General features: G+C 42.9%; 1 protein-coding gene and 1 long non-coding RNA gene across 9 annotated transcripts in view; one reads left to right on the forward strand and one right to left on the reverse strand.

Annotated features, from left to right (window-relative positions):
• Positions 1 to 18,924, forward strand: LOC105603415 (uncharacterized). 7 transcript variants are annotated; one of them, XR_009597404.1, is made up of 4 exons: positions 1 to 75; positions 6,578 to 7,074; positions 7,683 to 8,294; positions 8,537 to 18,924. It is a non-coding gene; the product is annotated as an uncharacterized LOC105603415 (long non-coding RNA). The 7 variants fall into 7 exon arrangements; XR_009597402.1 differs by having other exon boundaries at positions 6,963 to 7,074; XR_003586086.3 differs by lacking the exon at positions 6,578 to 7,074.
• THUMPD3 (THUMP domain containing 3) overlaps positions 15,778 to 26,454 on the reverse strand; it is a 23,873-nt gene continuing 13,196 nt past the window's right edge. For both annotated transcript variants that reach the window (XM_012099569.5, XM_012099570.5), the window contains exons 6-10: positions 25,447 to 25,516; positions 21,849 to 21,964; positions 20,745 to 20,855; positions 19,874 to 19,997; positions 15,778 to 19,697 (exon numbers count right to left, since the gene is read on the reverse strand). In XM_012099569.5, the coding sequence (XP_011954959.2) occupies positions 19,548 to 19,697; positions 19,874 to 19,997; positions 20,745 to 20,855; positions 21,849 to 21,964; positions 25,447 to 25,516 (571 nt within the window). In that variant the 3' untranslated portion in view covers positions 15,778 to 19,547. The remainder of the gene's footprint in view (positions 19,698 to 19,873; positions 19,998 to 20,744; positions 20,856 to 21,848; positions 21,965 to 25,446; positions 25,517 to 26,454) is intronic.

The raw sequence follows: 26,454 nt of genomic DNA on the forward strand, positions 1-26,454 counted from the left end.
CAGCGGAAGCCGCCGGGGCCACCTAGAGAAGAGGCTGTGCTCTGGGGCTCCGGCTCCTCAGAGAGCCTCGGCTAGGTAGGGGAGCGGAACTCTGGTGGGAGGGGGTCCGGCGGATTGGTGGGGGGATGGGTGGCTGAGGTCGTCTGGCCGGTATCTGGGGGTCGCCTTCCCCGGTGGGAAGACGGGAGCATAGCGTTTGTTACGCTGAAAGGGAAAGAGGTGGTCAGAGGCAGGCGAGAGTGCGGCCCCCCTTGCGGCAACCGAAGGGGGAGGGAGAAGGGAGCGGAAAAGGCTCGAATCCGGACGGAGCCATTGCTCCTGCAGAGGGAGGAGCGCTTCCGGCTCTTGTCTTGTCACTGATTGGTTGCTGCTCCTCCCGCCGTGTGTGAAAACACAAATGGCGGGTTTTGGTTGGAGTAAAGCGCCTGTCAGTTACAGCCTCGGGAGTGCGCAGCCGCCTAGGGACTCTCGCTTTGCCCACTGGGTGGGTGCTTAGGTAGGTAGGGTGGAGAGAGACTTGGATGAGCAGGCGCGGTCGGCCTCCCACGGGGAGGTAGGGGTGGGGGTGGGAAGGGAGGGTCAGTGAAAGTGGCTTCGCGCGGGCGTCCTACCACCCTCCCCTTCCTTCGGGGGAGTCGGTTTACCCGCCGCCTGCTTGGCTTCGGCATCTGATTGGCTGCTGAAGCTCAGGGAACGGCCCCTTGTTATTGGCTCGGGTCCCAAATGAGCGAAACCACTGCGCGGGTCGGCGGGGAGGCGGTCGTTGGTACGGTCCTCCCCGAGACCCAGCGCCGCAGTGTCTGGCCCCGGGCCCCTGCGCAACGTGGCAGGAAGCGCGCGCTGGAGGTGGGGGCGGACTGCCGGGCCGAGGATTCTGGGTGGTGGCGATTTCGGCTCCGCCCTGGGCGCCCGCTGCCTGAAGGACAAGACTAGCCCGACCTGCTCCTGGACCCGTGGGGCTGAAGGGAGGAGTGGGGGTCGGTGCCGCTGGCTTGTGGGTGGGAGGTGCATGTTCTCCAAAAATCGGCGCGAGCTGCAATCCTGAGGTGGCTGCAGTGGAGGAGGCGGAGAGAAGGCCGCACCCTTCTCAGCAGGGGGAGGGGAGTGCCGCAATACCTTTATGGGAGTTCTCTGCTGCCTCCTGCCTCCTAAGGACCGCCCTGGGCCTAGAAGAATCCCTCCCTCCCCCGCGATCTCGTCATCGCCTCCATGTCGAGTCTCTCCTCGATTATGGGCGGGATTCTTTTGCCCAGGCTTAACCTTAATCCTGGGCGTTGTCCTGCAGTGGATCCAGCAGGTATAAGATTTAGAGGACGAACCCAATTTCTTTATCTTCCCACAGACTTGAGTTTGTGTCACAAAATAATTATAATGGGGTGGTGGAGTGAAATGAAGTCCAGGCAACACCTGGGACTGATTTTATGCAGCGAGACTGCGTGTTACTACTTAACATCCTTTTGTTGCATTTTTTCCAGGAGATTGAGAGAGAGGTTAAAAGCTTGATCTCCTGAGTTTTATACTCTCCCCGTTTGAGACAGTTGAGAAATAGGTTAAAGGCATGATCTCTTGAGTTCCCCATTTGAGACCGTTGCTACACCGCCAAAACAGAGCGTCTTAGATTAGATCTTAAAAATTTAATTCCCCACCCTTGCATTCTCAGAGTCAGGCCTTTTAGCAACTCTCACTCATACTTTCAGCCCATTTTCTGTTTGTTATACTTGCTCAGCCTGTCCCAGTCATACCATTGGCTTTCTCCTCTCCTGTTTTTGGTATCCCGGTGAGTCATGAAACTAGACAGGTTTCACCACCAATTAAGGCTACCTAGCTCGAGCATAGGCTTCACTCTTGCCCAGCAATGCGTTTATTCCTCTTTTATGGATATTCTTGAGTCTTTACCTTGATATTCATTTAATTTTTTAACCTCAGCTGGGATTCTACTGTCCCTCTTAGTAGTCCAGATGATCTTGACTACTGCTTTGCTGAGAACTGGACGTGAGGTTCAGCAGCATCTCTTTTATATCCTTAGAATACCTTTCAATCCATTTTCATTGATATGCTCATCAGTTAGTAATCAAGCTCAGTTGCCATAAGGCTAGTATCCTCCGAACTAGTATCTCTTGTGTCTGGTATCTGCTGATACAACTTTCATGTGTCCAGGACAGTTGTTCTCATACAAAGATACAGCATGGAAGTAACTGATCAACTCCTTTACTGGGTGGTAACTACTGACAGGATGAATTCCATCATCACAAACGTGATGTGAAAGGTCCCTCAGTGGACTAACCTCATCTTAACAGCCTTTTTGTTTGTGACAGTTTTCCACATACATAACCCAAACATTATTAGACCTCTTTGTAGGGTGGTTCCTCCTGGAATGCTACTCTTGATAGTCCTTACCCTTCCAGTAAAGACTGTTGAAACTCAAATATCATCTCCCCTATGATCTTGCCTTCTGTGGTCTGTGCTTTAAGCTAGAATCCCCTTTCTCTTGGTCCCATAGCAGGTTGAATCATAGCACTTCTCAGGTGGTTGTCAGTGCTTATTTAAGTTCTCTTAACTATTCTGAGCTTCTTGTTAAGTGTTGTACCTAAGTTCCTAGTATATTCCTTGATGGCTAGCCAACCTTAAACAGAGTGAGTGACTTGTAGATGTCTCTATAAGGCTTGATAGATTGTCCTCTGTTAATACTTCTTTGTGTGCTGGCCAGTGTTCTAGATTAGCACTGTCCAGTAGAAGATTCTGCAGTGATGGAAATGTTCTGTAGTGTGCTGATATGATGGCCACTAACCATATGTTATTCTTGAGCCCTGGACATGTGGCAGTTGTGACTGAAGAACTGAATTTTAAATTTTATATAATTTAAATTACTGCTGTAATTTAGTGAGGCTCTAGCTACAGACTCTGGATTGCAGAATACTTAATGTTCACTCACTCAGTCGTGTCCAACTCTTTGCGACCCCATGGACTGCCCCACACCAGGCTTCCCTGCCCTTCACTATCTCTGGGAGCTTGCCCAGACTCTTGTCCATTGAGTCGGTGATGCCATTCAACCATCTTGTCCTCTGTCATCTCCTTCTCCTGCCTTCAATCTTTATATGGACATTGATAATTTTCTCTTCATACAGAGCAGTAAGGAACCTCTGGCACATTTAAGTTCCTCCCACACCACCCCTGACTCCTGCCAGGTTGGTTGGTTGGTTGGTTGGTTGGTTGGTTGGTTGGCTGGCAGGTTTTAATACTGGATTGACCAAAAAGTTCATCTGGGCTTTTCGTATGATATGGAAAAACCCAAATGAACTTTTTGACCAACCCAATACCTATTTGTATGCTTCTCCTGCTCAGTTGCTCAGTGATGTCTGACTCTTTGCAACCTGGTGGACTATAGCCCACCAAGCTTTGCTATCCATGGGATTTTTCAGGCAAGGATACTGGAGCAGGTTGCCATTTCCTGACAGCTAAATCCAGAAAACCATTTCTAAAGATAAACCTGCCTTGAACAATGTTGAGACAGCAAGTATTGATGTGTTTTGTGTTTCAAAAAATAATACATAATGAATTTTAGGAAAGTGGGATTTCATTAAACCATAATGACAACAGAAGTTTAGTGAGGAATAGGACTTTAAAAGGGAAATGTTTTAACTTAAAATTTTTCCTTAAAATGTGAGATGTGGACTCCCAGTGTCACACCCAGAGATTCTGAATTCAGTTAAGATTGGTGGGGGGGGGGGCATTAGAATTCTGTGTCTTTTATATCCTTCCGATGTTGGTAGGCTGGAAATCACACTATAAATACAGTCCTGTGGGACTACAGTATGCCTGTCTTTAGTTTCAGAAGCTTATAGGTCAGATTGTTTTGTTTTTATTTTAGAAGGAATGTTAGACTATTTCAAGTAAATCTTTTTTTTTTTTTTTTTTTTTTTGAGAAAGACGTTTCCTTTTTTGTCTATTTTCCCACTACATGCATTCCTCAAGGATATGGATTTGTTTTTGATTCCTTGGTGCCTGAAGCTAGAGCTGAGTACTCAATAAATGTTGATTTTATTGACTTATATGTGAAATTGATTTTCAGATAAGAGTTTTAAGTCCACAGAAACAATGCTGCTTTTATGGAGAAACTTAACCCAAATTACCTAATATTCTATTCATAAAGGAAACTGATACCTCATGGTCTCTGAATACATTTGTTGGCCATTTAGCTCTTCCTTGGGTTTCCTGTACAAACCCTTGCACTTAGCCTCTTCCTGTGCTTGAATTCCTTAGACTGTTATTAACAATTTTTTAAACAAACCCACTACTTAGCTCCTTCTGAAGTAGAGCCATATTATTTCTTAAACTCCTAGGACAAAAACTGAGTAGAATGAAAACATACTTGCATGAGAGAATTGAAGATTTTGTAAATGCTCTTAATTTTTTAAAAGATTTATAAAATTTGAACATAAATTTTTCTATCATATTTTTTGTGTACAGAAGAGGTACGGTAAATTATGGTTTGCAACTATTAATACAAAATGTGATAGGGATCAGCATCAGGAGGGTAAGAGTAGTTTGTTTTAGGCAGCATGTGAGATTTTAATTCACCAAATATTGGAGGCACAGAGTCTTAACACTGGACCACCAGGGAAGTTCACAGGCCAACCTTAATTATAGAACACATCATTAGGTCATGTACCCAGAAGTCTGGTACTTTAGATTGCAGACTGAGAATTGTTGATTTAGTTACCTGATAGTGTACTACTTTATATTGGAGAATGTATTACTCCAGAAGACTTTCTTATCCATGACCCCCATGGAGTCTTGATGGAATGGGTGAGAAACTGGAATATTAGAGAACTGTTAATGGATGGAATAAAATATTTAGATTTATGTAGGCCACAGTTGAAGGTATACCAGTAAAGTATACCCTTACTGGTGACTAGAGAGACTATTTCTTCCTCTCTGATTATATCTAAAAGTCATGGTTACATTTAATAATCCTACTTTCCAGTTTTTTTCCTGGACCTTTGGTTTGTAGTAGTACTTGATTACCCTGTTTTCTAGTTTTTCGGGTTTTTGAAAAAGTTGTTTATACTGGGCTCTTCCTGCTGACAACAGTAACACATTTTCAGGTACATTTGTAGAACTAGTTATTTTACCAGCTAACTAAGCATGTCTAGCGAATGGATTCTGGTCAGTTCAGTCAACACTCTTTACAAACTTTTTTCTTTTTACTGACCTTCAGTCAAAATCTCATCCCATATGTTTTACTATAATAAGCAGTGGCAGCTTACTCTAGTGCTATAGGCAAAGCTAATGGAAACACAGGATAGAAGAAATGAACTAATAATATTGAGTTCCAGTTGTGTACTGGATAGTATGCTGAATTTTGGCCAGTGTATTAGGGTGGTTCTGATACATAAAACCTCATCTAACTGAGTAGGAAACTAAAGCTGTGAGACTGAACAACTTTCCTATAGACAGCAATTTATTAAGGGCCAGGGATCCAAACTCTGGTCTGACTTGCTTAGCTATTATTACCAATTTAGAGTACTGTCTTTTCTGATGGAAATAGTCTTTTAGAAAATTTAATCTAGGTGCACATACAGGATAGGCTGTATGGTTGAAGGCAGAGAGACCACTTTGGTTCTTTTATAGTAGTCCAAACAGGAAACGATAAGGGCTTATATACAGTGGTAGCAGTCAAGATGGAAAGACAAAGACTTGGACTAGCTAAATGTCAGTCACTGAAAAGAATAGTCTCAACAGATTCCTTTCTCAAGGAAGCCTTCCATGATGCCTTAACTCCAGTATATTGGGTTCCCCAACTGAATGGTGTCATAGCATTTCTCACAATTATAATTATTAATTGGGGTGTTTTCTGCATACTTCTTTAGCTTGCTCCTTCAGGGCATGACTTTGCTTGTTTATGGCTGTATCCCTGTTGCCTAAGTATATGGAGGTCTTCAGGGTCAAAACTGTTTTTGTAATACAGTTAAGTCCCTTACGTATGAACGTTCAAGTTGCAAACTTTCTCTCCATTCATGTAAGTTAGTTCACATGTCTTGTGTACATTGTCATGATGTAGGGGTTTTCTTTGAGGAGGCACTGGTACTCTTTGAGACACAGGATCCAAACGTAGACCAGTACATAGAGGTTGCAGCAACTGTTAATGCAATCCAATGCTATTGTGTCTTCTCTGATGAGAAAAAAAGAGCTACTACCCAGACATCACTGGATCAGGTATTCAAGAGGGTAGACAGAATTGAATCCAGCGAAGAACCAGAATCTGTGCTATTCAGATAGACTTGAATCCAGCAAGGAAACAGAACTTGTGCCATCCAGGTCAGGTATCACAGAAACTGCAGCTTACTTTCCATCTCCTATTGCTGATAACCTTCAACTCTACTATCTCCCACCTCCTCTCCTCCCTCCAGTCAGTAAGTCTTGCCTGTTCCCTTGATGCCAGCCCTTTATGCCAGCCTTTGCACTATATTATTGTACTTTTCAGGGTACTGAAAAAATGTTTATGTATTAATGTTTCTGTGAAAAGTATTATAAACCTGTTTCAGTATAATACAATATAGTCAATTGTGTTAGTTAGGTACCTGAAGAACCTAAGCTACTCCATCTTGTCAAAAAGAGAACTCCATTTTGTGAAGTTCCCAGAAAAAGACTTTGGAAATCACCCGACCTCACCCCACTATCCACGTGCCAATCAGACCTCAGACCAAAAACTCCTGACTTCAGGAATTTGTGGTTTGCCTGGGTAATAAGAACCAATCAGAAATCAACACACAACCCTTCAAAAGAGGGTGACCAATCAGATGTCCTCCAGCCTGGAAATCCCCTTTTACATGAATATACCCTATATAAGCAATGTAACCCAAAACTCGGGGCTCCTTCCCATAGCCACTGCGTTGGTAACGGTGTGAGCCCCAGCTTGAACTTGGTAATAAAGACTCTCTTGCTTTTGCATCGGACATCAGCTCCCTGGTGGTCATTGGGAGATTTCGAGACTTGGGCTTAACATTTGGGGGCTCGTCCAGGATCTCTCACCGGCTCCACGGGAGGACGGATCCGGAGAGTCATCTGCAGCCAGTAAGCTTTTTTCTTTCTTTTTCCTCGTTTCTGATAAGGCCTATTTTCTGAAACCGGTATATGACTCAGGCAGATGCGCCAACGGGTCGCTGGTGTGGGTCGTTGGGAGACGTCCCTGACCCCCTCGGAGGGGACGGAGTGCCCCTGTTCTCTGTAGACGATAGCAGGTCGCTCCTGCTGAACAGCTGGAGGCTGTCGTCTTACTTTCAGTTTTGCCTCTGAACTCCCGGAGGTATATTTCTTCTGTCTGTCTGTCTGGCTGTGTTAATTTACCAACATTTGATTGATCCAGGGACGATGGGGCAACGCCATTCTAGCCCCACGCCTCTATCCTTGATTACTGATCATTTCAAGGAGGTCAGAATGCGCACTCATGACCTCTGTGGAAGTCAAAAAGAATAAATTAATCACTTTTTGCAGTGCAGAATGGCCAACCTTGAATGTAGGATGGCCCTCAGAAGGCACCTTTGATTTGGAAACTGTACACCGAGTCCGAGATATCATCCGACCATGGATCGGACACCCTGACCAAGTTCCCTATATCATCATATGGGAAAATACTGTGTTGCCCCCCCTCTCCTTTGGTAAAACCTTTCTTTCCTCAACAGGGATTTTCCATCAATCAGGTGTTAGTGACCCGAAAGAGCCTGAAGAATCCCAAGGAGCCTGAACCAACGGCACCACTCTACCCTATTCTGCAGAAGGGAACAGAAGAAGAACTCCTCTTCCCTCCCCCTTACCAACCCCCCAAACCACCGCCTGCCCCCACCATCCCTCTACCCAGGGCCGAAACACAGGGAGGGGGGCCTGCACAAAATACACGCCGTCGGTGAGCCATGGCCCTGGAGGGGCCAGCAGACTCAACCGTTGCCCTCCCCTTACGAGTGGCCGGCCCCCCCGATGAGGAAGGAAACCAAACTCATCAATATTGGCCCTTCTCTACTAGTGACCTATATAACTGGAGATCCCAAAATGCCAAGTTCTCAGATAACCCTAGAGATTTAACCAATCTTCTAGAGACTGTGCTCTTCACCCACCAGCCCACCTGGGATGACTGCCAACAGCTGCTCCAGATTCTCTTTACCACAGAAGAGAGAGAATACAAAATGAGGCCTGAAAAAGGGTCCCAGGGGCAAATGGAGAACCCACCACTAATATAGATGAAATTAATGCCTCTTTTCCTTTATCACGACCTGACTGGGATTACAATACAGCGCAAGGTAAGGAGAGGCTCAGGGTCTACCGCCAGACTCTTGGTGGGGGGCGGGGGGGGGGGCGGCGGGGGCTTAAGGCAGCTGCACGGAAACCCACTAACCTAGCTAGAGTAGATGTTCAACAGGGCCCCACCAAGAGCCCAGCAGCCTTCCTGGAAAGGCTGATGGAAGCTTTTAGACAATACACCCCCATGGATCCAGAAGCAGAAGGCACCTAGGCCACCTTGATAATGCACTTTGTCAATCAGGTGGCCCCTGATATTAGAAAAAAGCTACAAAAACTAGACTACCTGGGTGAAAAGAGTAGCCAAGATTTAACGACTAGCAGAGAGAGTCTACAACACCCGAGAGACCCCCGAGGAAAAACAAGCCAAAGCAGCAGACCGCCAGACCCGTAACATGGCACGCATCCTGCTGGCCACTACAGTTCCTGACTCAGGAGAAAGGAGTGCAAGTTGCGCCACCTAGCTACTGAAGGTAAGAATCGTCCCCCTACGCGACCAGCATTGGGAAAAAAAAAAGTGTGCCTATTGTAAAGAAGAGGGACATTGGGCCAAAGAATGTCCCAAGGAAAAATGGGGCCATGAAACACCCCCATCCTGGCCATCGAAGAAATGAGTGACTAGGGAGGACGGGTTTCAGCGCCCCACCCTGAACCCAGGGTAACCCTAAAAGTGGAGGGGACCCCAATTGACTTCTTGTCAACACAGGGGCTCAATATTTGGTTTTGCTAGAGCCCCAGGGAAAACCGGCCGAAAACACCTCTTGGGTGCGGGAGGCTACTGGAATGAAACTATCAATGGACTACCCGAAGATCAGTGGACTTTGGGTGCAGGATGGGTATCCCACTCTTTCATGGTCATTCCGGAATGCCCCTTCCCGCTGTTAGGACAAAACCTGTTGACCAAAATGGGGGCCCAGATTCATTTCCTCCCAGGGGAAACTAAAATACTCGACCAGTCGGGCAGACCGATCCAAGTACTGACCATCCAATTAGAAGATGAATATCAGTTGCACCAGAAACCTATATCATCCCCAGTGGACATTCAGAAATGGCTAGATGAATTCCCCGATGCATGGGCCAAGACGGGGAACTGGCTTTGCTGGACACCGCCCTCCTATATACATAGATCTCAGGCCAGGGGCCGACCCCGTCTGGGTCCAACAATGCTCCCTGACCCTGGAGGCCCGACAGGATCACCCCCCATATCCGCAGACTCCTGGCCCAGAAGATCTTTAGACCCTGCCAGTCGGCCTGGAAAACCCCCCTCCTCCCGGTCAAAAAACCCAATTCTCATGACTATCGGCCAGTACAGGATCTACGAGAGGTCAACCACCGAGTTTTAGATATTCACCCCACTGTGCCGAACCCATACAACCTCCTGAGCTCACTCCCACCAGACCAACACTGGTATACAGTCCTAGATTTAAAAGGCACTTTCTTCAGCCTTCCCCTGGCGCCCAGAAGCCAGGATCTTTTTGCCTTTGAATGGTCCGACCCGGAAGAAGGAATTAACAGCGAGCTGACCTGGACCCGGCTGCTGCAGGGATTCAAGAATTCCTCACCATCTTAAACGAGGCCCTTCATGAGGACCTGGGTGAGTTCAGACAATACCCCAAACTAACCTTGTTACAATATGTAGATGACCTCTTGATTGCAGTCAAGGATCAACAAACCTGCCTCACGGGCACCCAAGAACTATTGCAGACCCTTGGAAAATTAGGATACCGAGCCTCAGCCAAAAAGGCTCAAATATGCCAACCGGAGGTCACCTACCTGGGCTATGTATTAAAAGAGGGCCAGAGACGGCTGTTGGGGGCACAAAAGGAGATGATACTCAAAGTCCCTACCCCAGATTCACCTTGAAATGTGAGAGAATTTTGGGGGTCCACTGGCTTTTGCCGCCTTTGGATCCCTAATTATGCGGAACTGGCTAAACCTTTATATGAAGCCACAAAGAGTACCACCCCTTTCAGCTGGACGGAACAGATGGAGACGGCTTTCAAAACCATTAAAACGGCCCTGCTGTCAGCCCCCGCTCTGGGGTTGCCTGACGTTACAAAACCCTTTCTCCTGTATGTAGATGAAAAACAGGGAGTGGCAAAAGGAGATGCAACATTTGGGACCTTGGAAGCAGCCAGTGGCTTACTTGTCTAAACACCTAGACCCCATGGCGTCAGGCTGGCCACCATGCCTCCGCATGATTGCAGCAGTGGCCCTAATGGTCAAGGATGCAGATAAACTGACACTGGGGCAAGAGTTGCATATCACCGCCCCCCATGCCATTGAGGGTATACTAAAACAACCTCCAGATAGATGGATCAACAACGCTCGGCCTACCCACTACCAGGGACTACTGCTAAACCCCTCCAGAATCATCTTTCTGCAGCCTACTGCTCTCAACCCAGCTACACTGCTTCCTAACCCGGATTTAGAAGCCCAAATCCATGACTACGGTGACATACTAACCCAGGTACATGGAACATGAGAGGACTTGCAAGATCGCCCTCTAGCGGATGCTGAAGTTACCTGGTATATGGATGGGAGCAGTTTTGTCCAAAATGGACTCATGTGTGCAGGGGCCTCTGTAACCACTGAGACCCAAATCATATGGGCGGAAGCATTACTTCCGGGCACCTCGGCTCAAAAGGCTGAGTTAATCGCCCTAACAAAAGCTCTCCAGTTGGGAGAGAGCAAGAAACTTAACATCATTATTGATAGCCGATACGCCTTTGCTACCGCTCATATTCAGGGGCCTCCTCATGGCGGAGGGTAAAACAATCAAAAATGAAGAAATAAAAGGCCCTCCTCTCAGCATTATGGCTTCCTAAAAAACTAGCCATAATACATTGCCTGGGACACCAGAAGTCGGACACTCCGATCAAAGGGAAACAACTTGGCAGATAAGGCAGCCCGAGATGTTGCCCAGGGCACAGTAATAGAAGGCACCCTACAACTGCCTGACCCTGAAAGTCCTGTTTTGCCAGCTCAGCCCGACTACTCATCAAGAGACAGACTGGATAAAAAGTTTGCCCATGACCCAACAATTGACCGGGTGGTGGCGGGCAGTGGATAGCTCCCTGATCCTCCCAGAAGAGCTGGGAAAACAAATACTGAAGCTGCATCACGCCACTCACCTGGGGACCTGCAAGATGCAGGACTTGATTAGACATGCCAAAATAACCATGAGAGATGTCAGACCAACAATAAAAAACACTGTATCTACATGCAACGCCTGCTAGCTCACCAACGCTGCCCAGCACCCAACCAACCCAGGATCTAGAGAGCGTGGAAGTCGACCAGGAACCTACTGGGAGGCGGACTTCACGGAGGTAAAACTGGGTAGATATGGATACAAGTATCTACTGGTATTCATAGACACCTTCTCAGGTTGGGTAGAAGCTTTCCCCACCAAAAGAGAAACAGCACAGGTGGTGGCCAAAAAGTTGACTGAAGACATCTTGCCACGGTTCAGGTTTTCCTGCACAGGTAGGGTCGGACAGTCGGCCAGCCTTTGTATCTCAGGTAAGCCAGGGGGTAGCCCGGGCTTTAGGGGCTAAATGGAAGTTGCATTGCGCCTACAGGCCCCAGAGCTTGGGACAGGTAGAAAGGGTGAATAGAACACTCAAACATTAACAGAACTAGTTGCTGAGACTGGCGGGGACTGGGTGGCTCTCCTACCCTTAGCCCTATACCGGGTGTGGAACTCCCCCTACCAACTGGGACTTATCCCCTTCAAGATTATGTATGGAATACCTCCCCCAATAATTCCTAACCTAAAAACAGAGGTGCTAAAAGAAATAGATGACCAGAGACAAAAGAGTAGTTTTTGATCATCTCCCACAGGGACACATGGAAGAGACTCAAGGCTCTGTATGAATCAGGCCTGCCACCTGAACCCCACCGCTACCGGCCAGGAGACTGGGTGTTCGTGCACCGCCATCACCAGGAGACCCTAGAACCCAGATGGAAAGGACCCTTCCTGGTTGTCTTGAAGACGCCCACCGCACTCAAGGTTGACAGCATATCCACTTGGGTTTACTACACTCACGTATGGCCTGCATACCTGTTTGTCTTGAGAGAAGAGTTCCTTCCCCAATGGAATGCCAGGCTGGACAAGACAAATCTCAAGCTCAAGCTACAAGGATGATAAAAATACTGTTTATGCTGTTGTCTATATGGCCTGATGCTGCCGCTAACTCCCGTCAACCCATGAACCTGACTTGGATGGTTTTAAGTACGACCACAGGAGAGGTAATTAACTCTACCTCGGCCATCTATCCTAAAAATACCTGGTGGCCAGACTTGGAATTTGACATCTGTCTTCTGGCCGTGGGATCTTGGGACATCGGTGACTGGGAGGTAAGAACGCCCGGTAAACCAGAATGTGGGGCCGGCATTAATCGTTGCAATACCCGACCCCCTACCAACTCAGGACCTGGATGCAGTCATTTCATTCAACAAGCAGCCTTGCGGGACACTACCTTCTATGTATGCCCCGTGGGAAGATGGGACCGGGACCGGGTAACAGTCAATAACTGCGGGGGCGCTGACAAATTTTACTGTGCCACTTGGGGATGCGAGTCAACGGGGACTGTCGACTGGGAACCTCCTACTCGAGGAGACTTGATTACTTTGAGTCGCGTCCCAGGGCCCACCGGATTAACTGGGGGACATGGGAGGGGATCTCTCGTTACGGGGCCTTGTATGAGGTTTCTTTGCAACCTGGTAAGGCTCAAATTTTCAACCGAAGGAAAAAAGTTCCCCAGTTGGGAGGCAGGACAATCTTGGGGCCTCCGGCTATATCAATCAGGATATGATAATGGATTATTATTCACTGTTAGGCTAAAAATAGAGCCCATACAGACAGGCCCAAGTTAAGGCATAGGGCGTAATTCTGTCCTAGTGCCCCGAGAGCCTACCTGGACGCCTCCCGGGCCCAGGTTTACCAGTACAAACAACCTCCCTCAACTTAACAGTGGCCAGTGTTAAAGATGGTCAGGACCTGTTATTTGACATGATAGTACCTATCAGGTCCTAAATTCCACCCACCCAGACCTAATAGTTGCTGGTTATGTTATGACATCAAACCCCCTTATGAAGACATAGCCATCCTGGGAAATTACACCCAAACGAGAGACCACAGAGCTTGCTGATGGCAGCAAAGAAGGGATGCAAGATTAACTCTCCAATGAGTGACTGGACAGGGCCTCTGCATAGGGAATGTCCCCCAAACCTATCAATACCTCTGCAGTGCCACAGACTCTATAAAAACAACTGAGTACCTGGTACCTCCCCAAGAAAATTGGTGGGCATGCTCCACAGGCTTAGCACCTTGTATACGTGGGCAGATGTTAAATGACTCAAAAGATTTCTGTGTGTTAGTACTATTAGTCCCCCGACTGTTCTATCACTCCAATGATGAACTCCAACAACTAGGAGACTGTCACTGGCCCAAGAGAGAACCGGTCACGGCTTTAACCCTCACAGTCTTGTTGGGGTTAGGAACAGCTGAGGCAGGAACCGGGATATCCTCTTTTTTATTACAGAATCAACATTATTCCAGCCTAAGGGCAGCCATTGATCTTGGTATCGCGTGACTAGAAAGCTCAATCAGCCACCTCCAAGAGTTGCTGAGCTCCCTGGCCGAAGTAGTACTGCAAAATAGAAGGGGGCCTATGCGCCGCATTAGGAGAAGAGTGCTGTTTTTATGTAGATCACTCGGGTGGCCAGAGAATCCCTGGCCAAGATAAGGGAAGGGCTAAATCAGAGAAAAAGAGAAAGAGAAATGTCTCAAGAGTTGGTTTGAATCCTGGTTCAACTCATCCCCCTGGTTCACAACCCTCATATCTTCCTTGGCAGGGCCTCTGATTATCTTGCTTTTGCTACTCACCTTCGGACCATGTTTACTAAACAAACTAATAACCTTCATGAAAAGCTGCATCAACATGGTGCAGCTTATGGTGCTCAGGTCCCAATATACAGCCCTACCAACAGCCCCCTTAGCGGGAGACAATATAGATCTGACTACAGACCCATGATTGGGTCTGTCCTGGATCCTTGGGAATGGGGGAATGAAGAACCTAAGCTACTCCATCTTGTCAAAAAGAGAAACTCCATTTTGTGAGGTTCCCAGAAAAAGACTTTGGAAATCACCCGATCTCACCCCACTATCCACGCGCCAATCAGACCTCAGACCAAAATCTCCTGACTTTACGTTTAGGAATTTGTGGTTTGCCTAGGTAATAAGACCCAATCAGAAATCAACACACAACCCTTCGAAAGAGGGTGACCAATCAGATGTCCTCCAGCCTGGAAATTCCCCTTTACATGAATATACCCTATATAAGCAATGTAACCCAAAACTCGGGGCTCCTTCCCATAGCCACTGTGTTGGTAACGATGGGGGCCCCAGCTTGAGCTTGGTAATAAAAACTCCATTGCTTTTGCATCGGACATCCGTTCCATGGTGGTCCCTGGGAGATTTCACAACTTGGGCATAACAATACCTAGGCTAACTTTGTTATACTTACAAACAAATTAGATTCACCAGTTTGCTCTCCGAATGAAACTCATTTGTATGTAGCGGAAATACTATACTAAAATGAAACAAACTTTTTGAAACTCATTAACCTTTCTGACTTATTCTCACAAGTGTGTAGAGGCTACATGGTATGTGGTACTGTCATCACTGATGTTAATTGAATGGTGCTGTATATTCTTCAATTTACTATAATTTCCTGAGGTTTAAGTATGAATGTCTGCATCTATACAAGTTAACTCACTCTTTAGGTTATACCTTCAAAATCCCAGCAAACTTCAGTATTATGCAGTTGTTATAAAATCCTGTAGACTTTGTGCCTAAGCATGAATATGAATACATTCTGTTGTCTTGTTGTAAAATAAGGTTTTAAATATTTTCTCACAACTTATAAACTTTTATATTGAATTACAATTTTAGAATATAAATTTTCTCATAATAAACCAATTTATATTTTTCTTATTTAAGAATGAATCATTGGCTTAAAAGACTGGTTGTAAGACTACATGTTCAATGCACAACTATACCATTTATGTCTGAAAATGCTAAAAAGGTTAATATTTCACAGTGGTCTGAGGGAGAATCAATTCCAAAAAAACTATAATATCTACTGAAGTATATTAAAGGACAATTTACTATATGGCATTGGCTAAAGGAACATACATACATGGTGATAGAGAAACTTTACAGATAGTTGATGCTCCTAAATATGTGTGGGATGAAAAATTTAAAATTATGGTAATGCTACTCTTTAACAATGAGTTTAAGATTTGTCGTCAGACATGAAGGAAGTGTGTGTGAATATCTCATCCGTAGAAATATACTTAACGCCTTACAGTGGATGAATCTACAAACATGGCTGTGTTTTGTTATTTTGCTTTTAGTTGTCAGCAGCAGCGTCAAACTATCCTACGTGATGCACAATAAACACATTTCCTGAGACAGTGTTGAATAACTTTAAAATCTCAGTTTATTCTGATATTTTCACTAATGTTGAAAAGCAAAGGTAGTTAAAACTGCCAGCATTTGGCATAATACAGTGGTCCCAAACTAGCAGTCATTCTTTACTGCCACCCATTTGCAGTGTGGTGGTCAGAGTTTCATGTTTCATTTAGTGATGTCCTTGTGAAAATAGTAAAATTATTTATTTAAATCTGGGCCAAAAACTTAAGTTATGAGATGGAAAGTTTACCTGTGGTGCTTCTGCTACATGCTAAAGTACTCTGGTTGTCTCAAGAAAAAGTATGCAATTGAACTGCAGGCTGAATTAGCTCCTGTTTTCTTGTAATACCAGTTTTACTCCAAAGAATGACTGTCAAATTTTTGTTGTCAGAGTTGGCTGTTCGGCAGACATTTTTCTGAGTATGATGGAGGTAATCTTTTCAGGGGAAACAACTGACAGTTATCAATGATAAAATTTCAAATTTGGAAGTAAAGAGTAGAACTTTTGGAAAATTTAAAGGAGCTTGAAAGGAGTTTGACATCTTTTCGGTACTTAGTGTTTTTTTAATGTAACCATTTCAGCTACTATGTCATAAGCTGGGCCAACACTTGGAATATTTCTGTAACTAAGGTGAGCCACTAATTTCTACATGGGCAATACATAAAATAACAAAATTGCAAATAAGTAACATTTCAACCAACTGAATGCAGGAGATAAAAATCCAGCACAGTGCCTTCTCTTAAGGCAGAGATTTCAGGCTGAATTACAAAAATACACAACATTGCCAGTCTTTGTGGAAAATAGTTTCTTCTATGAAAATGTTAATGTTACATATTTGTTACTGAAACCTTTTTTCTCGTTTTAATCTAATATGATAAGATACTGGTAAACAAAGCTACTTGGGGCCCCGAATTTTTAAGAATGTAAAGAGTTCCTGAGAAGAAACCTGCTATAGCATAGTGTGTGTGTGTATATATATATATAAACATTCATACCTGTCGAATATGTCAATGTAGTTACAGTGGCTCCCAGAGTTAAATGTGGATTACTGGGAGGATGGGCATGCTGGGACAGGGAGCAGGTTTTAGTGGGGAAAGAGGTTCATGTTGAGTTTTAATATTAGGTAGGACATACAGAGAAAGGGCAAGTAACAGTAGATAGTTGGAAATTCAAAATTTGGGCTTGGGAAAAACACCACCACCATCCTCCTTCCCAGTAAAAATTTTCTTTCATCATGGAATATATAATTAAACAGTTGTTACTTCATAACTGATTGGTATTTGTGTTAGCCTTTAGGACAAAGGTATCAGGGTTGATATAGCAAGCTTATAGTTTTTTCCACATTGTGCACATTTAAAAATTTGGTACAGGAGAGTTTCTCTTGAACTTAAAAATGTAACCAAGGTACAATAATTTTGACTTTTTGTCCTAGAATTTTCAAACTTTATATTCTTACATAACACCTCACCTAAACTTGGAAAAGGCTTTTCTCTGCCTAACTCACTAATAATATACACTTGTGGGCATTAATGTACTTTAGGTATTTTACAGATATTTTAAAATACTTCCTTTTTTTCACTCTACAGTCCCTGTAGTGCAGACTTAAACCATGTCTGACACTGGTATGTTAAGAATCTAAAATTTTCTGAAAAGTCTTATTACCACTTGAAAAGAAATGTTTAAACAAATGTTTCTCTCTCTAGCCACTAGTACATTGTCAGTCTCAGAGATAACCATCTTCCTTTCCTTTCATTAAACTTAAAAAATTTGTCTCAATGTCTGTTATTTCTCTCCTCCCTCTAAAATATATTGAATGTCTGGTCTATTACCTCAAGTCATTTTTTGTTCAGATTATTAAGATTACCTTCCCCATCTTTTGACATTACCATGGTGCAGCAGGCCCACTTCAAAAGTGAAAAACCAAGATCATGCAACTAGTAGGTGGCAGTGTCATGTATAACTCATCTCAGCTTTCCTGAATCCCTCACGTAGCACATTTCCTATTCTTGTCACCAGATTACAAAACAATACTAGGGAGGAAGATGACAAACCATTATAGTGTTCACTACATATATCATCTTAAACCAATCTGTTCATGTTTTTACAATGGTATTAATAGGACTAAAGCTATGATAGATCCAGCACAAATCTGATATACTCAAGAACAGCCAATATGCAAAAATGTCTATGTTCAACAAATATTAAATGTCCATGCTGGTAGGTACATGTGTCAGGCACTTGGTAAGCAGCAAAGAAAACAGACATGTTCCTTGAACTCTACTCCCGTGGACTGCAGACTAACAGTTTTAAAAGGTTTAAACATTTTGTGAGATGAAAGATTTTATGTTGAAAGATTTTATGTTGAACCTATAATAGTCCAACTATGCATTCTGATAATGGTAGAAACTCGAGTCTAGGATATAAGACCCTTATAAATGTCTCATTTCCAATTCATACTCAAATAGGTACATCAGAGAGAAACCATACAAAGACTGTGGATTATGCTGCTAATCTGAACTTCTCTTTCAAAGGAAATAAACACTGTCCTTTTATTCTAGATGAGACATCAAAAGTTAATTATGAACAGCACTGTTATGTAACTAACATGGCACTGAAAAATCTAAGCTGAATGTAGCCAGAAACTCCAAGATAAACTGAATACAGAATCCCACATAAAACTGCACATCTAATCTGTCCCAGGGAAGCGCTGGTTTCACACGACTTAATTTTTAGGTTATTTCATTTTCCACTGTTTTGGGAAGGACTGGAAAAGCAAATATGGTAGCTCAGCTGGTAAAGAGTCCACCTGCAATGCAGGAGTCTCTGGTTCAATTCCTGGGTCGTGAAGATCCCCTGGAGGAGGCCATGGCAACCCGCTCCAGTATTCTTGCCTGGAGAATCCCCATGGACACAGGAGCCTGGAAGGGCTACACAGTCGATGGACCCTCACAGAGTTGGACATGACTGAGCAACTAAGCACGGCACAGCAGAGTGACTGAGAAAAATAACAGGACTTGCGTGAAGTTTTTAATTCATCAGTTCTCTAATCCTTTAGAAAAGCCAACAAAAATACTTTGACAGGTTTATGTCTGATTTTGAAAAGCATCACCTTTGTGTACTAAAAGAAAAAAATAAAATTTCTTTAAGTATGGCTTGTTGGTCCCTTCTTTCATTTACCATTGTATTTGCTGCTGTTTACAAACAGGAGTGTCTATCTTCAGATTAATGTATTATTCACTGATGTTATAACTTTTAAGGCAGAAAGTAAACTCTAAGTCTCAGATATAAGACTTATATAAGATTTAGCTTGTCATGGAACAAACACTATTTTACAAAGCATAATAATGCTTCACTTTTAGAAACTGATGTAAAAAACTTGAGTAACTAAACAGCAAAGCTGCACAGGCAATGAAATGTAACCTCATGCTCTGATTAGGCTCTCTGCTTTTCCATGAGGCCAGAGTAACTTTCCACCTACAGTGGAAAACAGGAACTGTTACAAAGCCTGAAAATGTTCTAAACCCAAATCCCGGAACATTTTAGTAGGCTTAGCATCTTTAAAGCCTTTTAAGAAAAGTACTAATTGCTCAACTACCCCTTTCAAACAGCGCCAAAGAAAAGCTCTACTTTCTTATAAGACTTATTCCATTTATACCTTTTCCTAACTATGGTGAAGAGATTTATACCAAATCTTTGATTAATACTATTTTTTCTCTCAAAGCAAGTTCTTCGTGCTGATATCATAGATATTAGTAATCATTTTCGATCTTTGTATTACCAAGGACATCTTTCTCCATCTTGTTCTGAAGGATGAACAAAACTTTGAGGTGTACGTTTCAGGAGATAAACTGCAGCATGAAGACCCCCTATGTTGACCCAAACGGTATGCACCTTCCGCCATAGGTGTCCCATTCCAGATAATGCCTGTGTATACACAAAAAGAAAAGTAATTAGCTGATAACTGCTTCTCTACCACACAGAGGTCTTAGTAAAAAAAACACCGGGAGAAGAGAAAATATTTCCTAGTCAAATATCCCCAAATCTAGTTAAAAAGGTCCCAAATTTGTCACAGGCTGAGGTTTTGTGCTAACATACAGCACCTTGGCAAAGCATTTCTTGTCCTGAGTCAGTAGTACAGCTCGGCCTGTCCCTGGCCTACAGACACGGCTCATCTCCCGCAGGCAAGCTGGATAAAGGTTCCAGTTTCTCTTCTTGGAGCCCATCCTATAACAGGAAGTCGAATAAGTCACTTACTTTTGCAAAAGGTAAATAGCTAGGATTGTATATGAGAAGTTATTAAAAATTCATTGCAATAAGAAAATCCTGAAGTATGAAAAAAGTTGCCTTTTAAAGCCACAGCTTTGCCATTTATGTGTCAATGAAATAAATGATCAGACTACTAAATTGCTTAGAATCTTGAATGGGATGAACTGGTTAAGGGAAAAAGACACTGACAACTATAATAATAAGTTGTCCTAGTATAAGCAGTTATATAAACCAAGATGCATGTATGCTCAGTGGTGTCGGAGTCTACAACATGATGGACTACTGGAGCAGGTTGCCATTTCCTTTTCCAGGGGATCTTCCCGACCCAGGGATCAAACCTGCACCTCCCTCATTGGCAGGCAGGTTCTTTACTAGCTGAAACACTGGGGAAACCATATAAACTAGTGATTAAAAACATCCTGAGATTTCCTCAACCTTTCTCTGAAGTATTAATGTAATTCAACAATGGGCTACAAAGTGGATGAACCTCCTGTGATGGTCAGGATCAAAGTGTAGTTAATACATTTCTGAGTTCTCAGAAGAAACAAAATGGGTGAATCTATCATACTGTTAAAGGAAGTAAAAACCTAAGTCTCCAAAAAGAAACTGAAGATTTCTGACAGAATAAGCTCAAAGAAAATACAACAGACTTAGAAGACATGTGGGTACTAATACAATAACAAACTCATTTTTTACAAGTCTCACCTTTTTCCAAATGGCATGTCTGTTACAATAATGTCTATAGAGCCAGTTCTTAGTGGCAGGTTGCAGATATCCCACTGAATAGTATCTATGGGCAAGCCCAAGGACAGTTTGCTGTGGGGACAAAAGAAAAGGTGCTTCAGCATATCCTGAAGAATGAAATTTTAAAAAGACTTCTCAAGAGACTATTATAATGTCCAAAAATTAAAATGAAATCCGTGACATCTGCAACTTTGTAACAATGTTTACGGTAGCATGTATGTGGAAAGCACAGATCATAAGCTAAAACATTTATAATGACAATATGTAAGAACAAGTAAATTTAGAAATTAAGACTGATTTTCAACTTTAATTGCATAAGAAAATATTTTAATATGTACTTGTTTTATAAGAACAGATTCTGAAATGAAAAAATGATTATCAAGTCTGAGTTATGAATGAATCAAATCTTGGGATACACGTGGTCCTGTAAGACTATGAAACCATCAAAAGTGGTCCTGAAGCATACCAATAAGAAGACATTAAAGATTATATGGGTGGGATAGGCAAATATTTGGTATTAGGTGACTTTTCCCCCTGGATTTCTCTAATTCCTGTAACATTTAGCACAAGATTAGAGTTCCTTGTTTGTATTCAATTAAGTTTCAGACAAAAGGGCACCACTGCCATCTCCTTCCTCTTCCCTAAGACCTGGGAGGACAGCTAAGGCCCCTTCTCTCACCCCTGCATGGGGTGCCTTCTCCAAAGTACATTACCTACTCAATAAAACATCCCTTGTGTCTCTGTTAAGCCCCCAGCTGGATGCCTGCACGCATAATGGAAAACTTAATTAAAATGAATCTATGTAATTCTTCTATGTGGAAAAGAAGATATAGGAATAAGAAGGAAGACAGAAATTTAAATAGTTGCATTAGGATAAGGGAAATTATAGTTAAAATATTTTAAAAATATAAATTACTTTCAGTCAACTTAAAATTTAAATGGAGTTTCACAGTATGTATATTTGGTTATAATGTCACAATGCACTGGTTGTATTAATTCATAAAGCCAATATGAAATTTGATTATCTAAGTCTAAGTGATGCTACAAAATCTTTTAAATTTTTACCCTTCTTTAACTTGGATCTTGGTCAATAAAGATGAGATGTTATTTGCAGCTCTATTCACAGCCAATGGATTATTATCACCAGCAATATGATAACAGTTAGACCATTCTGTAGCCCCCTAAAAGACAAGAGTATTTATTAAAACAGAATTAGCAAACTGCAACAACAACAACAACAAAAAAAAACCCAAAATGATTAAAGGTAAAATCATTTCAACCACTTGTCAATATTCAAGACAATCCAAGTCAATAATCCAATGCTTTTCTTAAGTGGCGAAACACTGCATGCTGTCAACATTCCTACTTCCCTTGCTTGTAACACCCTCCTGTTCTGTTTGCTCAACTCTCACTCATCTTTGAAGACCCAGCTCAAACGTCATGCCTCTGTGACATCAACCCCAGCTCTCCAAGCTGTCTCTCATTTGCCTTTCCAAAAGCACTTTGTACATGTATCTGCCACTGTACTTGTTCCCTTTTTCATACTTCTGTACCTATCTCGTCCTCAACAAATCTGGGAACTCCTTAAGGATAGGTCTGGTATGTTATTCAATCCTTCACCCAGTACTCCCTACCACACAGGAAGCCTTGCAGACTTTAAATGTACTCTGAAAAAGTTAACCAAATCAAACTGACTAACCTATACCCTTTTGTGATTATGGGAGTTTTATATAATCTGAGAAACGAATACTTAAGAATTTAAATGAAGTGTAATCTTCATTACATGGGCTTTTGAATGATAACCACTATATTCTTGAAAGGATTTTGTAAGTTTAAAATATGTCAACAGAACATAAACCCTGAGCTTTTCGTATTATTTGTGCAGTGAGGTGACACACTACCCTAGGCATGAACAATGTTCTGTGCAGATTAACAGGTTTCTGACATGAAAGCACAAACAGTTCTGCCCTTGGTTTAGGGATGAATAACAGCACCTCTTTCTTGGTAAACAGTAATACCCCCTCATCCATGGACACAGTGCTTCATAGCTGTTTCTTTTGCCCAGATCCTTGAGGGTAATGGAGAAAGGCGATGTCGGGAGGAGGATGAAGAGTTTGATGAAAGCCTCGGGTGTTTTTTGATTGCCCAATATTAATTTTTTCTTCTAAACCTATTTATATAGATTTTCAGCTCCTGAAAGACAAGCCTTTTGTAGTACTTCCAAGTTTTAAAGGGAGTATTCTAAATTAAATATTTTAGACTTTGGTGAACAAACTGTCTCTGCTGCTGCTGCTGCTGCTGCTAAGTCGCTTCAGTCGTGTCTGATTCTGTGTGACCCCATACATGGCAGCCCACCAGGCTCCCCCATCCCTGGGATTCTCTAGGCAAGAATACTGGAGTGGGTTGCCATTTCCTTCTCCAACGCATGAAAGTGAAGAGTCAAAGTGAAGTCGCTCAGTTGTGTCCTATAACCTGTCAATTCCTTTCATAATTTCATTCATTTGGATCATATATCAGCCTAGGTTTTTCTACATTGATATTCTCATGTCTACCCCTACATGGAAAGGCCTCAAACATTTTCTTTTTATCGGCAGTGCCAGGGGCTCTTCTGGACTGTCTCTAGCTCTAGTTGTGTATTTCTTGACATGTATTGAACTTCACTGCTATTCCAGACAACAGACACATCATGGTTTACAGCTGGAGAACACTCTGATTTGTTTCCAGAATTCTTTGCGACAACAACTGATTTTCCTCTGTGTGGCTCCTGAGCCAGAGTAAATTTCTCTAGTTGATACTAACAGAAAACAGCAATCATCTGGACTACTGTGATTTCCTTCTGGGATCCTAATTCCCAAGTGGCAGATGTCCTTTCCTAAGTGCACTCTGGATTATTTTTCCCTTTGTAGGTTGCTTTGGACTTGTTCATGTGTCCAGTTTCTGCTCACTCAGAATCTGTGGTATCTCCCTGAAGTTTCTTCCCATTGGCTTTGTTGCTGCTAAGTCGCTTCAGTCATGTCTGACTCTGTGCGACCCCATAGACGGCAGCCCACCAGGCTGCCCTGTCCCTGGGATTCTCCAGGCAAGAACACTGGAGTGGGTTGCCATTTCCTTCTTCAATGCATGAAAGTAAAAAGTGAAAGAGAAGTTGCTCAGTTGTGTTTGACTCTTAGTGACCCCATGGACTGCAGCCCACCAGGCTCCTCCATCCATGGGATTTTCCAGGCAAGAGTACTAGAGTGGGGTGCCACTGCCTTCCCCACCCATTGGCTTTACATATACTATATTTAAGGAACTTGCTGTTTCACAAGTTTAAGCAATTTTACTGGGGGTGCCCTCTTCTCCATTATTATAAAAGTTTAGATAATATTGATTCAGTAACAATGATTCAAGCAAACTCCTGTTACATGTTCTCCACTTAGAAGATGCCTTTCCATTTCTTGCTTTGCTTTAGGTAGTTTTTGAGTCCTCTCAATGTGATGGTATTTTTTTTTTTAAACTTTGTAACCTTGCTATCATGGCATCTAGTCCCATCACTTCATGGGAAATAGATGGGAAAACAGTGGGAAATAGATGGGAAAACATGGGAAATAGATGGGAAAAATTAAAAAAAACTTAATTTTTTTGAGCTCCAAAATCACTGCAGATGGTGACTGCAGCCATGAAATTAAAAGACGCTTACTCCTTGGAAGGAAAGTTATGACCAACCTAGATAGCATATTCAAAAGCAGAGACATTACTTTGCCAACAAAGGTCCGTCTAGTCAAGGCTATGGTTTTTCCAATAGTCATGTATGGATGTGAGAGTTGGACTGTGAAGAAAGCTGAGTGCCGAAGAATGGATGCTTTTGAACTGTGGTGTTGGAAAAGACTCTTGAGAGTCCCTTGGACTGCAAGGAGATCCAGCGAGTCCATTCTAAAGGAGATCAGCCCTAAGTGTTCTTTGGAAGGAATGATGCTAAAGCTGAAACTCCAGTACTTTGGCCACCTCGTGTGAAGAGCTGATTAATTGGAAAAGACTCTGATGCTGGGAGGGATTGGGGGCAGGAGAAAAAGGGGACAAAAGAGGATTGGATGGCTGGATGCCATCACCGACTCAATGGACATGAGTTTGAGCAAACTCTGGGAGTTGGTGCTGGTCAGGGAGGCCTGTCATGCTGCGATTCATGGGGTCGTGAAGAGTCAGACACGACTGAGTGACTGAACTGAACTGAACTGAACTGAACCTTGCTAAACATCCTAAAAAATCGAAATAATGTTCCTAGGTTTCCTCATCATACTACTATACTTACTCCCTCAAGAACCTAAGTAGATTAGGAAACATAATCTCACTTTATAGAGATTAAATGCCCTCTTCCAGTTTATGCTTATGCCTTCAATTATCTTTTCTGTTCAAGTCTACCCGTTTGTCTACAGAAATGGGACTCATCAGTTTGTAATTCTCAGCCTTCTCTGTAATCCAGTGAATAAACATGACTTCTAATCTAAAGTCTAGTCCTTGGCTATTTATAGTAAGTGGCTACATCTTTATCACAAAAGTTCCAGCCTTACTAGTGTAATTCACTCAAATCTTGGGTCCATGGACTTAACCTTGGTCATTACCCATTAGTTCTAGAACATTCTGGATGCATCACTTTCTTATCTAAAAGCTAAAGAAAAGTTATTACCTCAATTGGTATTGCCCCTGTTCCACACATCGGATCAACTATTATATCAGTGGGCTGAGGTGCACAGAGCCTAGAGAAGAAAACAGCCTATGTGAACAGATGTCAACAGCCAAGACACCCGCAATGACTATTCCTGATGCTGTCAGATCACAGGTCTGTTATGCCAGCCTGAAGAAACAACAATCAGTATTTATTTTAAAGATAAATTTGTAACTATATGTTGAGTCTATATCCTCACACTTAAAAAAAATTACACATAACTAAAAGTCCTCTATCATCCAAAATCTCTTTTTCACTTTGAATGGAATTTGGCTTGTAGATCTTTTCATGTGTGTGTGTGTGTACATATGCTTTTAGAAAATACCTGTTATTTTGTATATAAACTTATGTTGTTACATTGAAAACTCAAACGTGTCAAGTACAACATGTATCAATACAAGTTTACTGGCAATTACTCATTCAGGATTCCTTTCCTAATTACTTTTAAAGACAATAAAGGTTGCTATTAAAATAACTACTTTAGTTTTCAGCTCTTAGTATTTGCCAGGCATAGATTTAAGGTCTTTGCATGCATTATCTCTTTTAATCCTTTTAACAGCCTTGTGAGATAGGTTACTGTTATTATTCTCAGTTACAGATAAGCTGATGCAAACCCATCCATCTGTGGATGCAAAGCTAATAGGTGACAGAGTCAGAATTAGAGGCATTACTGTTAGTGGCTTAAATGTTACACCTCTATGAAATATCTCCTCCTCAGACAGGTGACAAGGTTCTTCTTTCCTTCTTTTGTCCTGCTATTCTTTCCACATTCTATTATGGTTCTCCCTCACAAAACTGAGATTCCTGAGGACTAACACTGGACTCCTTTTTTAAATTAATTTGTATTGGAGTATAGTTGCTTTATAGTTGGTAAAGAATCTGCCTGCAATGCAGGACACTCGGGTTTGATGCCTGGGTTGGGAAGTTCCCAAGGAGAAGGGAAAGGCTACCCCTCCAATATTCTTGCCT

Source organism: Ovis aries, chromosome 19 (assembly GCF_016772045.2).
Source record: "Ovis aries strain OAR_USU_Benz2616 breed Rambouillet chromosome 19, ARS-UI_Ramb_v3.0, whole genome shotgun sequence".
NCBI classification, from domain to species: domain Eukaryota; kingdom Metazoa; phylum Chordata; class Mammalia; order Artiodactyla; family Bovidae; genus Ovis; species Ovis aries.